Here is a 14,223-nt window from a genome sequence, read left to right on the forward strand (position 1 = left end):
AGCCTTGTGATTATCTACCAAGTCCTTATCTACCAAGGGAGCGATTGTGCAGTGTCCTTATCCATCATGGGAGCACAAGAGTGCCTCACTGGGACCCCAGAGCAGGCAGAGCAGACCCACTGTGGCCACTCACCACCACCCCAAGGAGGAGCACCCAATTTAGGCAGGTGCTGCCCGCCCCCCATCACCGACACGGAGAACATCAAACTCAAGCAGTGCTCTGCTTGGGACCTGAACCCTACCCCCTCTACTGCTGGGAAAGTGATGGCATCTGTATTTGTGAACTTTCCTGGGGGGTTAGGGGCAAGCCCAGCACCTTCTGAGAACTTGCTGAGCCCTGGGGAATGCACACATGAGCCCATGAAAACAAGGAGAGGAACGCTAAAATTTTAAATCTTTAATTTGTTTTCACGTTTTTCCTTCGTTTTGCTTCAAAAAGGAGCGCGTGGCTCTGCCACTTGCACATCGTCCACACCCCCGGGGCCAGGGCAGTTCCGACCTCATTGCAGGCCAGCTGCCTCGGGGAACCGGGGCACACGAGGGGTACACATGCAGCCCCCGGGGCCGGGGCTGGTGCCGCCTTATTGCTGAGGTCTGTCCCAGCTTGGCTCGAGGTGCAGCGGCTCCACTAGGCGCGCTGGCTGGGTAGTTCCTGGGAGATGAAGCGGCGCAGGCGCTCCAGGTACTGGCTGTAGAGCTCAATGTCGTTGTGCCCGGCGCCCTCCACCCACAGCGGCTCCACGGCCTTGGGACAGCGCTCATAGAGCGCCAGCCCATGCGAGAAGTCGATCACCTCGTCCTCCGTGCCGTGGATGATAAGCACTGGCGAAGTGATCTTGGACACCTTCTCGATGCTGCAGGGTGGGGCGAGTCAGGCCTCCAAGCCCCGCCCCACCGAGGCCCCGCCCCCACCCAGGTTCCCAGGGCAGCCCAGCGCTCACTTGGGGAAAGCGTCGAAGCAGTAGGTTTTCTTGGTGTCTGGGAAGGCAACACGCATGCCCGAGGTGAGCGGGGAGTGCAGCACCACCGCGGCACACTCGTAGCGTGAGGCCAGGTCCACCGTGGGCACTGTGCCGATGCTCTGCCCATACAGGACGATGCTATCCGGGCTGATGCCGTACCTGGCAGCGGGGCAGGGTCAGCTGCAACTACAAAACTCCCTTCCCACAGCCCTCCCTCCTTGGGCAGTCAGTCCCCCATTCTACTCCGGCAGCTCTAGGCAATTAGGCTGGTCCCAGGGACCCTCCCCTGGCCCCCAACAGAGGCGCTCCACTTAGTAGGTAGGCAGGGCCGCCCCACAGGTGTGAAGGCAGTTGCCCTCACCCTCACCCTACCCCTTTCCACCAGGACCACAGCCCCAGGTCATCTAGCTCTACCCTCAGTTTCTCCAACAGGATCTACTTCCTCAGGAGTAGGGAGTGCACCTGGTGAGGGCCCCACAAAGGCTACTGGGGGAAGGGTAGCCCTGGGGCCTCTCTTACTTCTCCAGGTCACCCTGGCCAGGGCCACATCCAGATTCTGCTTGGGGTTTTCCTAACCCTGCTGTTCTGGACTAGATAGCCCTCCTGGTAGCAATGGGGGAAGGGGCTGTCTTCCTCCCTGCACCCCCTTTGCTGTAGGATATTGAGGCAGCTGTCCCCATGTCTCGCCCCATGGTGTCCCCCATGCCCAATTAAGTGCCTAGTATAACACTGGTAAGTATTTATCCACTGCTGTGGGGAGACGGGTGGGTGTTAATTCCTTCTGCCACCTTCCCTATGTAATGGCCAAGTCCTGGGCCTCCCTCCTCAGCACCAACTCCCACCACCTTCAGGCCCCAGCCCCTTCCCCTGCTCTGCCACCTCCTCACATGCCTCCCCTCAGGTCCCCCCAGCACAGCTGATCCAGCTCCAAGCCAGCTCCACGGCCCCTACATGCCTATTCCCAACCACACTGGGACCCATTTGCCACCCTCCCCATGCAGGTGGCCTCCAAGGCTCTCCTCCAACACATAAGACCCCAATCCCAAAGGGACATCCCTCTTCCCAGTGGGCAGGGGCCAGGGCAGTTCTGCATCTCACCTGAGGAACATACGTGAAAAGCCAGACTCCACCTCCCTGTCCTACAGGGTCGTCCCCACCTGTCCCTGTCCTGGTGGCACTCCAGGTTAACCCCTGCCTACTCCCAGACCTCAGGGATGCCACCTGGCCACTCCTCCCCAGCCTGCTCCCAGGTTGCCATGGCCACTGCTGAGCTGAGCACCAACATAACCCAGCACCAAGCAGGGACCCCCAGCAGCCCCTGGACATCTCCACCTGAATAAACTCAACAGGTGCCAGGTAGAGTGACTCTTCTCCCCCAGGCCTCCCCAGCCCAAATACTGCTTGGGCCCAAGCCTCCTGCTTGCTGCCTCTAAGCTGGTGGAGCTTAGGGGCCAGATCTCCGGAAGTCAGTGCTGGTGAAAAGACAGATAGACAATGGACAGAGCTCAGAGCCCTCACCCCACAGCAGGGTATGATTCTGCCAGCAACCCCCAGCACAAGCAGGGACAGCAGGAAGGACTGAGGAAATTGAGGGCAGGCATGTACCTGTACCATACCACCCAAGACAGGTCCTTGGTGCCAGGGGGCCCTGCTCCCAGGGCCTGCCAAAGAGACTGCTTGGTGCATCACTATGAGCCCCATCTCCCCAGGGCAGACTGACTTTGGCCCCTGAAGGAGAGGGTCCAGCAGGTCAGCCAAGCAGGGCTAAGGTAGGGCATCCCCCATCACACAGTGGATAAGGTGCCACCTCCAGGAAGGCCAGAATTGACCTCCTTCTAGAGTAGTGCTGGGAACACAGCAGCATGTTGCAAACTCTGACTCAGACAGAATGAATGTGCTTCAGTCATTGAGTACTAGGGTGGGAGGGGTCTGCCCAGGATCTAGATGACCAAGATGGTAGAGGTCCAGAGAGTGAATGGCCCTGTCTGAGTCAAGCATGTGGGTATGTCCTCTGTTTGCTGATCTCCCATCAGCCACCAGAGCTGTGCTGGGCACCAAGCTGCCCAACAGAACCTTCTAGACCTAGAGGAGCCCCACCCCACCCACTGCCCCCAGGATGAGGTCAAGTTCCATGGCCACAGTGCCTCAGGCCTGCCCCCAGAACCCCAATGCAGCAACCCAGCCCAGCCCTGTACCCCACCCCCCATGTGCTCCCTTGGCCTCCAGGCTCTACAGTTCATTCACACCCAGCCCAGCCCTGTACCCCACCCCCCATGTGCTCCCTTGGCCTCCAGGCTCTACAGTTCATTCACACAGCCCTCACATGCTACCTCCTGAGCCCAAAGTCCTCTGCCCAACACTTCTTCCCGGGGGGAAACCTCCACTCCCCTGGGGAAAGCTCAGGCCATCTCCATCCCTCACCAGGGAGATTCGAGGACTGCCCACATGCCTGCTTGCACACCAAGCATGCCTGTTACCACACTGAGGGGACAGGGCTCAGGCCTTATCTTCCGGACTACTGTGGCCAGTGACAGTTTCCCTCTCCAGCAAGGCCACCCACCAGGACGTGGCCCAGGCTTCCTCCCTCCCCAGGGACGGAGGCCCAAGTCCTTGGTGGGCGCCTTCCAACCCATCCTATTTCACAGGGTCTGGTTCCCCCCAAGGGGACACTCTAGGTTGACCAAGTCCCCAGCACACAGCTCACCGGGTGCGCAGGGCCTGCCAGGCAGCATCGATGTCGGCGTAGAGGTTCTTCTCAGAGGGCCTGCCCGAGCTGACGCCATAGCCCGAGTAGTCATAGGAGAAGATGTTACAGTTGATGCGTGTGCCCAGGCCTATGTAGAAGCTGCTCATCTGGCCCAGGTCCACTGCGTTGCCATGTGAGAAGAGGACTGTGTACCTAGGGGATGGGAGAAGACAGGTCAGAGGACAAGAAGAGATAGGACTGCTGTTGGAGGGGACAGGCCGCCTGTGACAGAGTAGCCCAGTTCCTCCCACCTGTGTGATCTCGGGCAGGGAAAGGCCTCAGGCTTCTCCTCTATGAAAGGGGGCACAGGGACCTTTGGTCACATTCTGAGCACAGGGCAGGCCCAGCCACCTCTCTTTGGGTCTACTCCTCTCAAAGGGACTCAGACAACCCCTGAAGATAGCAGGCACATGGGCCCGCTGCTCAGAGCCTTCCTGGAGAATGAGACAGCTTCTCAGCCAACAGTGCTATCTCCTCTCCTCCTGATAGCTGGCCCCTGCCCCAGCCCCACAAGTGAATAAAGCCAACCCCTGTTCACAGTGGTTCAGATCTCCCTCTCCTGCAGGAAATAACCATGGCACTCATTTCAGCTTGTGTCCCATGACAGCCCTGCCAAGCTGCCACTAACAGAGCCTGCCCAGGTCCTGCCAAGAGAAGGTAATCAGGCGACTCCTCGCCAACAGACTCTCAAGGTCCTCTTCCTCCAGCATCACCGGGTCCCAGCTCCCATTCCAGCCAGCCCACCCTGGCCCAGAGGAAAAGAGTTCCCCCTCTGGACTTAGACCTGGAGTCAAAACCTGCCTGGTCTGAGGCAGAAGCACCTGGAAGGCTCGCCTCTGCCTCACCCCTCAGGCTCAGTAAAAAGCTCTACTTGCAGGACCTGAGGCACCGTTAATGGGAAGCCAGACTGAGCCTGAGTCACGGGCCAGCCTCAAGTACCAAGACCTCACTGGGCATCAAGCGCCTGAGACCCTGCTCCTTTTCGAGCAGGTGCTGTTGACACAGCTACTTCCCTGAGCCTCAGGATCCTCATCTGCAAGATGGGGTACTGAGAGGGCTCCTCAGAGCTGCACATGGAAGGACACTGGGCAGTAAGGGCTTAAAGCAGCTGGGCAGCGGCCATGAGCAGAGTGAGGAGCACCCTTGGTTGTTCTGGTCTGCCAGCCCTTGGCAGGAAGCATCCCTAGGCACCCGCAACCCCTGGTGGGCTTTCATCCCACTTTAGCACTCCAGGGACCCTGAGGATAAGCATGAGGCACTGCCTGATCCAGCCCCTCCATCCTTCCTGGCTCTGGGTCTGTCCGGGTGGAGTCTTGGAGGCTCACCTGGCTCCGGGCACGCAGCGCACAAACATGCAGGCAATGCGGTTGCCCCGGCTGCTCTTGGTCAGGAAGACCTCAACAGTGTCCAGCTCACGCTGGCTGTATTGGAAATCAGAGCGCTCCATCAGGTGGAGCTTCCAACGTCTGGGGGTGCCTGTGGAGGCCCTCAGGGCCCTTGAGGAGGTAGCCCCGGCCCCACCAGGCCTGGGCTCAGGCTCAGGCACCAGAGAATAGGTGGGCTCCGGCGGCAGAAAGGCGAGCTTGGCAGCAATGCGACCAGGGCAGGGCGGGCAACAGAAGAGGCAGCAGAGCTCAGTCACCGACAGGCCGTTCATGGCGGGCACTCGGCCGCAGTGCGGGCCTGGCTCAGCAGCGGAGGAGTAGGGGTGCTCTAAGATGCGGGTGGGGGGAGGGCAACCCCCAGCCACTGCCCCAGACAAGAGCCCTGTTAGGAGGCAGCAGCCCAGCCCCATCTCGGTCCAAGCCGAGCCCTCGGGAGCCTTGCAGCTTCACATCTCCATGTCCTGCACAGGGAATCCCTGCAAAGAACAGCAACATGTGAGTTCCCCCAGGGCACCACCAGAGACGGAGACCCAATTTCGCCCAGCCTGAGCCTCTAGGCCTTCCCCAAAGCTCAGTCCACTTCTCCTGATTAGGGTGTTCCACCCTCTGGGCTGGCATAGACCTGCAAGCCCAGCTTGCCCTCCAAGGGGACCATGTACCTCCCAAGTGACCTCTGTGGGACGCAAAGCTGACCTGCCCCCACCTGCTACCACCCTTCCTCAGCTTGAAGTCACAGACTGTTGCCATTTAAGCCCATTCATCAGCCCAGCCACAACCTGACGGCTGTGCTGGGCAAGCAAATCCCTGGCCCATCCCAGCTCCCCTCCCGCTGCTCTGGGCCCAGGGAAACCCTGTCACCACCCCTGACCCCCATGCCTCTGTCCACAGAGCTGGCCCAGACTCTACCCCCACCCTCCCACCTTGCCACCCTCAGGTGACACAGAGCAGCTGAGGCAAAGACAAGCTTCAGACCCAAAAGCACGCTGACAGGGGCTGGGCCCAGCTGGGCGGCCTGAGGACTTGAGACAGAGGAGCCCAGAGGAAACACAACAAACAAAGGCTCTGGGAACAAAAGCAGGATACATCTCAGGCTAAGAGCTGAACAATGGCTCTCCCCTGTGCAGGGGGCCAGGCCTAAGGGCCAGGCTGTTGAAGGGGTGGGGGTCGCGGGGGCTGTGGCTCCTCTTCCAGCTTTGCCAACTTCAGGGTCTGGGACCTTGGGCGAGTCACTTACCCTCCAGGGCCTCAGTTTCCTTATCCATCAACTAAGACACCACTCACCTCACAGGGGAAGCAAAAGAAATGACGGGTTTAGTGGTGGGCAGGGGGCATGGCTCAGAGTAGAAGCTCAAATGTTCTTCCTTTTGGCAAAGCGTCATGAAACGCTCTATTAAACAGAATACAGTTAAATTGCTAAAGCAACTAGAATCGTATACAGAGAACTGCCAATGGAGAGAATAGGAAATACACAGAGGTTTGAGAAAACCTGACCACTTACTACACTTTCCCTACAGGCTGGACCGAGGGAGACACACACCACTCAGCTTTAGCATCAGAGCAGCAGTTTTGAGGCCACAGCATTTGAAAACCACTGGGCCAGGGACATGGGAATTCAGAGTAGGTCAAAGATGTCTGAGGCCCAGAACACACCTGCTCCCTCCAGACCTGTGACCTGAGACTAAGGGCTGGAGAGAGCCACATCATGCTGTCACCCAGTTTCAGGGCACACAGGGGAGAGGGAGAGCTGCAAAAGCCAAGGTGAGGACATGGACTGCTTCCAGAAGTCCCTGAACTTCCAAGCAGGATGCACACTTTATGTGCAAGTATTTTTCAGAGGAGAGGCTCTATCATACTGGTTCTCAGATGCAGGAGAGTTTGTCCCCACCAGGAACATTTGCCAATGTCTAGAGACATTTTTGGTTATGAGGACTGGGAATGGGAGCTCCAGCATCAAGAAGGTGGAGGCCAAGGATGCTGCTTAACACCCCACAGTGCACCCCCCCAAGAAAGAATTATGTGTCCCCAAATGTCAAACAACACATTCTCAAAGAGGTCCAGGCCCCAAGAGGTGACAGTCCATTGCTGCAAGTGGGGAGTGAAGGGTCTGAAGTCTAGGTGGCACTGTGAAAACTGGTTTTGAGAGGAAGACCTGGCTAAGAGACAGGCAGTCAGGAGGTCCCCAGCAACCCTGAGAATGAAGGGGCACACCAAGGTGGCTAAGCCACACTAACAAAACCAGAAACCTGGATGTGGTCCTTGATTCCTCCCTGTTGGCTCTTCCTCTCTCTAACTGCCACCAGTCCCCTCCTCTATCATCATCCGGACTTTAGCAGTCTCCTTCCTTGCTGGTCCCCCCTTGGCCACCATCACCCCACTCCAGGTCATTCTCCCTGCCCCCAGCAGCTGAAGGATCTTTTCATAACACAAATCTAATCATGCCACCTCCCTTTTGGGATGCCCCTGTGGCCTGCCTCCCACTATTTTCAGAATAGAGATCAAATCCCTCACCACAGCCTGCCAAGTTGGCAATTGTCTGGAGCGACCTCTCCAGCCTCACTCATCTGGTACCCCAGTCCCCCTCACTCTCCCCAGACAAGCCACACTGCCCACTCATGCCTCAGAGCCAGAGCCCACGCAGCTTCCCTCCTGGGGATCTCCTCCTCAATCTCATTTGACAGTCCTTGCCCTTGTCCTTTCCATCATTCACATACCACTTCAGTGCCTTCAAAGGGGCCTAAACCTGGTCAGGTACTCCCACCTCAGGGTCCACTATGCTCTCATGGTTCCCCATTCCAACCACAGAAAAACTCCACAAGGGCAGGACCACTATCTGGTTTTGCTCAATAAACAATGGCTGAACAAATGTTCAAATGACAAAGGGAAAAGAGGAAATGGGAAAGCTACAGAGTTTGCCAGGTTTGACAGGTAAGGGGGACAGTCTCTTCTCAGGCCATACACAGGTGGGACCTCCTGCACATCATTTATGGGTGTCACTGAGTGTGCCCCAAGAGCCAGGCCCCAGACTGGGCAGTACATATCCAGGTGCCTCCCTTACTGGGCACACACCCCTGGCACCCAAAGCCTCAGGGATTCCACTCACAAGCACATACTGGGAACCCTGCTGCCAGACCCCATGCAGGCTGGAGGTAGGTGTTAAGAGGACCAATGAGGAACCAAAGCAATTGCAATACTCTAGGACGACCTAAATACTGATGACTGTGACAGCACCTCACCCAACCAGTTAGGGTGGGAAAGCTGCCTGGAAGGTGCAATCTGAACGATGGAGAGAAAGTGGCCAAATGACAGAAGACAGGGCAGAAGGAAGAGCATGGGCAAAACCCCAGAGGTGACAGAGTGTTCCAGGAACTGCAGGTCCTGGCTAGAGCAGACGCTGGGAGGAAGAGGTGAGCAGAGGGGAGTCCCGGAGAAGGCCAGGGTCAGGCCGCGCCCGTGAGCCCTGCTGCAGAAATTGGACTTCATTCTGGAGGAAACAGGGAGCCCCAGAGGAGTTCTGGACCGGGGTTAGGGGCTGTGGATGTTCCTTGAACTGGAGGGGAGGCCGGGAAGCCTGAGAATGGGCAGAGGCATCTAGGAGGTGTTTAGGAAGCAGGGCTCGGCTACGGGCTGCTGCGGCTGGTCTGGGTGTTGGGGTGGAGGGCCGGTTCCGGGACAGAGACAGAGTCCGCGGCACGGACCGCGCACTCCCGGAGGGCGGGGGCCTCATCCCAGGGGGGTGGGCGTTCACCCCACGTCTGAATGAAGGGGGGGAAAGAGGCGACGGCCGCGTCATAGGAGGGTGGGCGCCCACCCCACGTCGGAAGGCTGAGCGGAGGACAGGGCTCTGCCGGAGTCCGGGACGCTGGCCCGCAGTCCTCACCCCTGGTCTGGGTCGCTCCGGGGGCACTGCGGCTACCCCGGGAGTGCGGGGTCTCGGGGGAGTCCGACTGGGCTGGCCGGGTCTCGCGGCCCGGCCCGGCTCCCCAAACGGCCAGGCCACGCCCGCCCCTGTTAGGCACTCACCGCCGCGGCCCGCGCACCCCAGTGCCGGGGCCACACTCCATGGCTTCCGCCCTCCCGCCCGTGCGTCAGTCGGTCCCTCGTCGGTCCCTCGGCGCCGCGGCCGGACCTCCAGCACCGCCGCCGCCGCCGCTCCCCCGCGGGCGGAAGTCACCCTCGCTCCCGCCACCGCCCCGGAAGTGACGCGCAGGCACGCGCGGAGGCCTGAGGCTGCTGGGGGCCGGAGGGGATGGAGTCTGGACCTGAGCCTCGGGTGCAGGCGTGACGCGCGTACCGGGTCTGGACTGGGCTTGGGACTAGGCTCAGGACTAGGCTCCAGCGTGCGAGGCTGGCTTAATTGATGGATGGGACCGGGCTTGGGGGCGGAGCTAAGCGTGGAGTAGGCGGAACCGAGTTGTGGTTGGCGAGTGAGTCTTGATTGGGGGCGGGGCTGTGGTGGGCGGAACCGACACGGGGCGGACGAGGCTCTGGTTCCAGGTTTCAGCTGTGGTACGTTCTTTTACTCATTCCAGGGCTAGGAATAAGGTGAGGCGAGTGAGGCAAGGTTGTGCAAGTGCAGGGTCGGATCCAGCCTTTATTTAAAATCATGGTATTTTCGCCCAGGCTGGTGTGGCTCAGTAGTTAGAGCGTCGCCATCGCTCCGAAGGGTCGCAGGTTTGATTCCCGATCATGGTCACCTACCTGGGTTGCCGGTTCGATTCCGGGCCCTGGTCGGGGCGCGTGGGTGAGGCAACCAATTAATGTGACTATCTCTCTTTCTCCTTTCTTTCCACTCTCTTAGAAGAGTAATGGAAAATATATCCTCAGGTGAGGATAAAAATAAAATAAAATGCATGAAAATACTATGAATTTTGGTAGCTGAGTTTTTTGGCATCCCTTAAATTTTGTGCCTGCGGCAAGTGCCTCACACTCCTTACCCTAGTCTCTCTGGGCTCTGCTCACCCTGCTTGGAGAGGGTAAGGGTTGTGAACACAATGGGGGTATGGTAAAGGTGACTTGGGTGGCCCAGGTAGGCCTTTCTGAGGTGGTGACAGTGACAAAGGCAGAAAAACTGCGAAGGCCAACAGGGCCCAGCTTGAGGCAGGTCTGTGAATTAGTTGGACAATCTTGCCCTTCCAGGCCTCCTGCCTTTGCAGATGCCTTTTCCAGCTCAAAATGCCCCAGCCGCTGCAGGCAGACCCTATCCTACCCCAACTCCTCTCCAAAGGCTCTAGTCTTTAGCTTCCTTTACAGAGATAAGCCTGAGGCTCTGGGCTCTCGGGCCAGCCCCCCCCCCCCCATTCCTCCAGTCACCTACCTGAAGAGGACTCCAGACTCAGGAGTGGACACTGCCCAGGATTGTTTTCCAGCTGGTTTCCTCTGGCCCCAAGCTCTGCCCCCTTACCTGGGCTCAACCACCTCTTCCCCCACTCTGCTAGGGGGCTGTCCAGGTGTGCTCCAGAGTCCTCCTGACTCTGCCGCACAACCCCCCCGCCCCCCCAAGGCTCCCAGCATCAGCTGAAGTTCTCTTAAGGCCCAAAGGTAACAACTTGGTCAGGTTCCTTCTGATTTCCTTGTGACTTCAGGCACTGGAGCAGAAGGAGGCCTGTCTACAGCCTCCTTCCCCAAACCCATCTTCCCATCCAGCCCCTCTCCCTCTGGGCTAGCAAGGGCCAGAGCTGCAGCTGCACCAGAAATCCCAGGTCCACCTTCATGAAAGGAAACACCAGCTGACACTGCAAAGGGGGTGGGTACAGGAGGTAGGAGGAGGCTCAATTCCCATCCAAATGTGGTTTGTCCCTGCCCTCACCCAATTACCCCTCTGACCAAAGGGGACTCTGCGAAGATAAAGGCACTGCTGTAAATTTCCCAACGTCTCAGGACAGTCACCCTTTCTTCTCCCCTCCCAAAGGCCCTGCAAGGTCCAGCCACTGGCCCATTTTTACTCCCTCACTTCCCACCCTTTTTCCCTTGCTTTCTCTGACCCAGCCACACTGGCAATGCCAGATTCATTCCTGCCTCAAGGCTTTTGCATGAGCTGTGCCTCCTTCCTGAAGTGCCCTGTCCCCAAATAGCCACATGGCTGGCTCCTCATCTTTAGGCGTCCTCTCAAATATCTCCCCTTCAGAGAGCCCTCCCTGACCACCCCCAAGCCAAAGTCCCTACTACACGCACCCCCATCCCTACACCCTATTTATTTCCATCAGAACTTTCCATCTTATATCATTTTATTGAGCTGTTTCCCTGTTAATCATGTAACTTCCCCATATTTCACCCCCTTCCCAGGATCTCATCCATCATGTTCCCAGCTGTTCCACATGCTGTCTGATGAATTGACGGATGCATAACAAACGCGATAAAGATAATTCCCAACCCCAGGGGATGGCTTCCGTGAGGGTGAGGGGAGGCTCAGTGCCACCCATTACAGACCTCAGGCCTTCCCTCACTCTCTCCTGACTTGAGATGCTCACCCTGTCTGGAAAATAACATGGCCACACAGGAATTAATGGGTCTTAAAAATGTTCCCATCAGGGAGCCATGAGTTCCAGCCCCTAGGTTTCCAATATGGAACCATTAGCCCCATATGGCTATTTATTAAATTTAAATGATTAAAATAAAATGTGTCCTGGCCGGGTGGCTCAGTTAGTTGGAGCATCATCCTATACACCAAAAAGGTTGCAGATTTGATTCCCAATTAGGGAACATACCTAGGTTGAGGGTTCAATCCCCAATTGGGGCATGTCCAGGAGGCAACCAATCAATCTTTCTCTCTCCCTCAAATCAATAAAAACATATCCTCTGGTGAGGATTTGAAATAAAGCCAATAAAATTTAAAATTTAGTTCTTCAGTTGCAATAGCCTTATTTCAAGTGCTCAAGAGCCACTTGGGACTGGTGGCTCCCATATTGGATGGCATAGATGGAGAACAAGGAAAGAACCATCACCTAGAAAGTTCTAGGAGCACCAAGAAAGGCATCTGTGTCTGTTATTTCCCTGTTGTGTTCCCAGTGCCCAGCTCAGGGCTTAGCATTCAGTTGGTGCTCAATAAATGTTGATGGAAGGAGAGAAGGAAGGGAGGATCTCCTTCTAAGGATCCAAGTAAACAACATGAAAGGCAGCATGGTCTGTTCATAGACATCCATATCTACATTAATTATAATAATGAAAAAAAGAAAATATCCTTAAAGTTCTGCCAGAGGAGACTGGATGTAAAGATTATGGTCAAACCCAGCCAGCATGGCTCAGCGGTTGAGCATCGACCTATGATCCAGGAGATTGCAGTTCAATTCCTGGTCAGGGCACATGCCTGGGTTGTGGGTTCAATCCCCAGCAGGGATAGTGTAGCAAAGGAGCCAATCAGTGACTCTCTCTCATCATTGAGGTTTCTCTCCCTCTTCCTTCCTCTCTCTGAAATCAATAAAATATATATTTTTTAAAAGATTATGGTCAAGCCCTAGACGGTGTGGCTCAGTTGGTTGGGTGTCAACCTGTGCACCAAAAGACTGCTAGTTCAATTCTGGGTCAGGGCACATGCCTGGGTTGCAGGCTTGATCCCCAGTAGGAGGCATGCAGGAGGCAGCCAATCGATGTTACACTCTCACATCAATGTTTATCTCTCTCTTTCTCCCTCTCCCTTCCTCTCTCTCTCAAAATCAATACACTATTTAAAAAATATATTATGGTCAACCTGGTGCACGCCCATGCCATTCCTGTCCCCCTCTTCATCCCCCCAGGTGCATTACCTTTGCCTTTCTCTCTCCTCTGTAACTTTATAAATAAAATTCCCTTTTTAATATTTAATTTTTTCTAAAAGTGTTTTTTTAATTATTATTGATTTTAGAGAGGTGGAGGGAGAAACATCAATGTAAAAGAAATACCAATTGGTTGCCTCCAGCATGTTCCCCTACAGCTATCAAACCCACTACCTTCTGGTGCACAGGAGGATGCTCCAACCAACTTAGCTACACTGGCCAGAGCTAAATAAACTTTCTCTTATAATTTGAGGGGGAAAAAGAAGATTATGGGCAAACCTTGGTAGAAAAAATTGCAGCTCTGAGGTATGAGGCAGCCATTGATGTTTCTCTCTCCCTCTCTCTAAAATCAGTAAAAACATTTAAAAAAATAAAAGAAAAGAAGACTAGCTATTAAAAATTATGCTTATGGCCCTGGCCACGTTGGCTCAGTTGGTTGGAGCATCATCTGATTCACCAAAAGGTTGCTGTTTCATTCCTGGTCCAGGCACATACCTAGGTTTTGGGTTCGATCCCCAGGTAGGGCATGTTTGGGAGGCAACTGATCGATGCTTCTCTCTCATATCATTTTTCCTCCTCTCTCTCTCTCTCCCCCTCTCTAAAAAAAAAAAAAAGAAAAAGAAAACACATCCATGGGGGAGGATTAAAAAACATATGCTGCCCTAACTGGTTTTTCTCAATGGTTAGAGCATCAGCATGAGGACTGAAGGGTCTCAGATTCGATTCCCAGTCAAGGGCACGTACCTTGGTTGCAGGCTCGATACCGGGCCCCATCGGGGCGCGTGCAGGAGGCAACCAATCAATGTGTCTCTCTCACATCAATGTTTCTCTCTCTCTCCCCCTCCCTCCCTTCCACTCTTTCTGAAAATCAATGAAAAGAAATATCCTCAGGTGAGGATTAACAACATCAACAAAAATTATGCTTATGCTTCTCAGTAGGTACCCAAAAGAACTAGAAGCAGGGACTCAAACAGGGACTTGTACTTGAATATTTGTAGCAGCATAATTTATAATGCCATGGACAGATAAACAGATAAACAAAATCTGGCCCATCCACATAGTGGAATATTATTCAGCCTTAAAAAGGATGACATTTTGACACCTGCTATAATGTGGATGAACCTTGAGGCCATTAGGCTGAGTGACATAAGCCAGACAGAAGGACAAATACTCTGTGATTCTGCTCATAGGAAGTCCTTAAATGAGTCAGATCCATAGAGACAGAAAGCAGATGGTGGGAGCCAGGGGCTAGGAGGAGGGGGATGGAAATTTAGTGTTTAATAGTGTTTCAGTTTGGGAAGATTTTGGAGATGAGAAAGTTCTGGATATGAGAAAGTTCTGGAAATGGATGGTGGGGATGGTTTTACAACAATGTGAGTGTA

At 55.4% G+C, this 14,223-nt stretch overlaps 1 protein-coding gene across 1 annotated transcript; it reads right to left on the minus strand.

The window, feature by feature from the left end:
- Nucleotides 1–382: 382 nt before the first annotated feature.
- Nucleotides 383–9,179, minus strand: ABHD17A (abhydrolase domain containing 17A, depalmitoylase). The gene is made up of 5 exons (XM_016209734.2): nt 9,114–9,179; nt 5,034–5,569; nt 3,667–3,861; nt 942–1,121; nt 383–854 (listed from the first exon to the last, which is right to left on the minus strand). The coding sequence occupies exons 2-5, from the start codon at nt 5,501–5,503 to the stop codon at nt 629–631; spliced, it is 1,071 nt and encodes a 356-aa protein (XP_016065220.2). The 5' UTR covers nt 5,504–5,569; nt 9,114–9,179; the 3' UTR covers nt 383–628.
- Between the last annotated feature and the right edge of the window lie 5,044 nt (nt 9,180–14,223).

Source organism: Miniopterus natalensis, chromosome 4 (assembly GCF_054644295.1).
Source record: "Miniopterus natalensis isolate mMinNat1 chromosome 4, mMinNat1.hap1, whole genome shotgun sequence".
Lineage (NCBI taxonomy): Eukaryota > Metazoa > Chordata > Mammalia > Chiroptera > Miniopteridae > Miniopterus > Miniopterus natalensis.

What these genes read in the sequence shown, in the direction of transcription:
- ABHD17A (XM_016209734.2), bottom strand. Translation starts at nt 5,503, where the DNA reads ATGGGGCTGGGCTGCTGCCTCCTAACAGGGCTCTTGTCTGGGGCAGTG. An exon ending in CGCTGCGTGCCCGGAGCCAG is followed by an intron (nt 3,862 to 5,033) that starts GTGAGCCTCCAA and finishes CCCATCCCCTAG; the next exon opens with GTACACAGTCCTCTTCTCAC. An exon ending in TGCTTCGACGCTTTCCCCAA is followed by an intron (nt 855 to 941) that starts GTGAGCGCTGGG and finishes CCCACCCTGCAG; the next exon opens with CATCGAGAAGGTGTCCAAGA.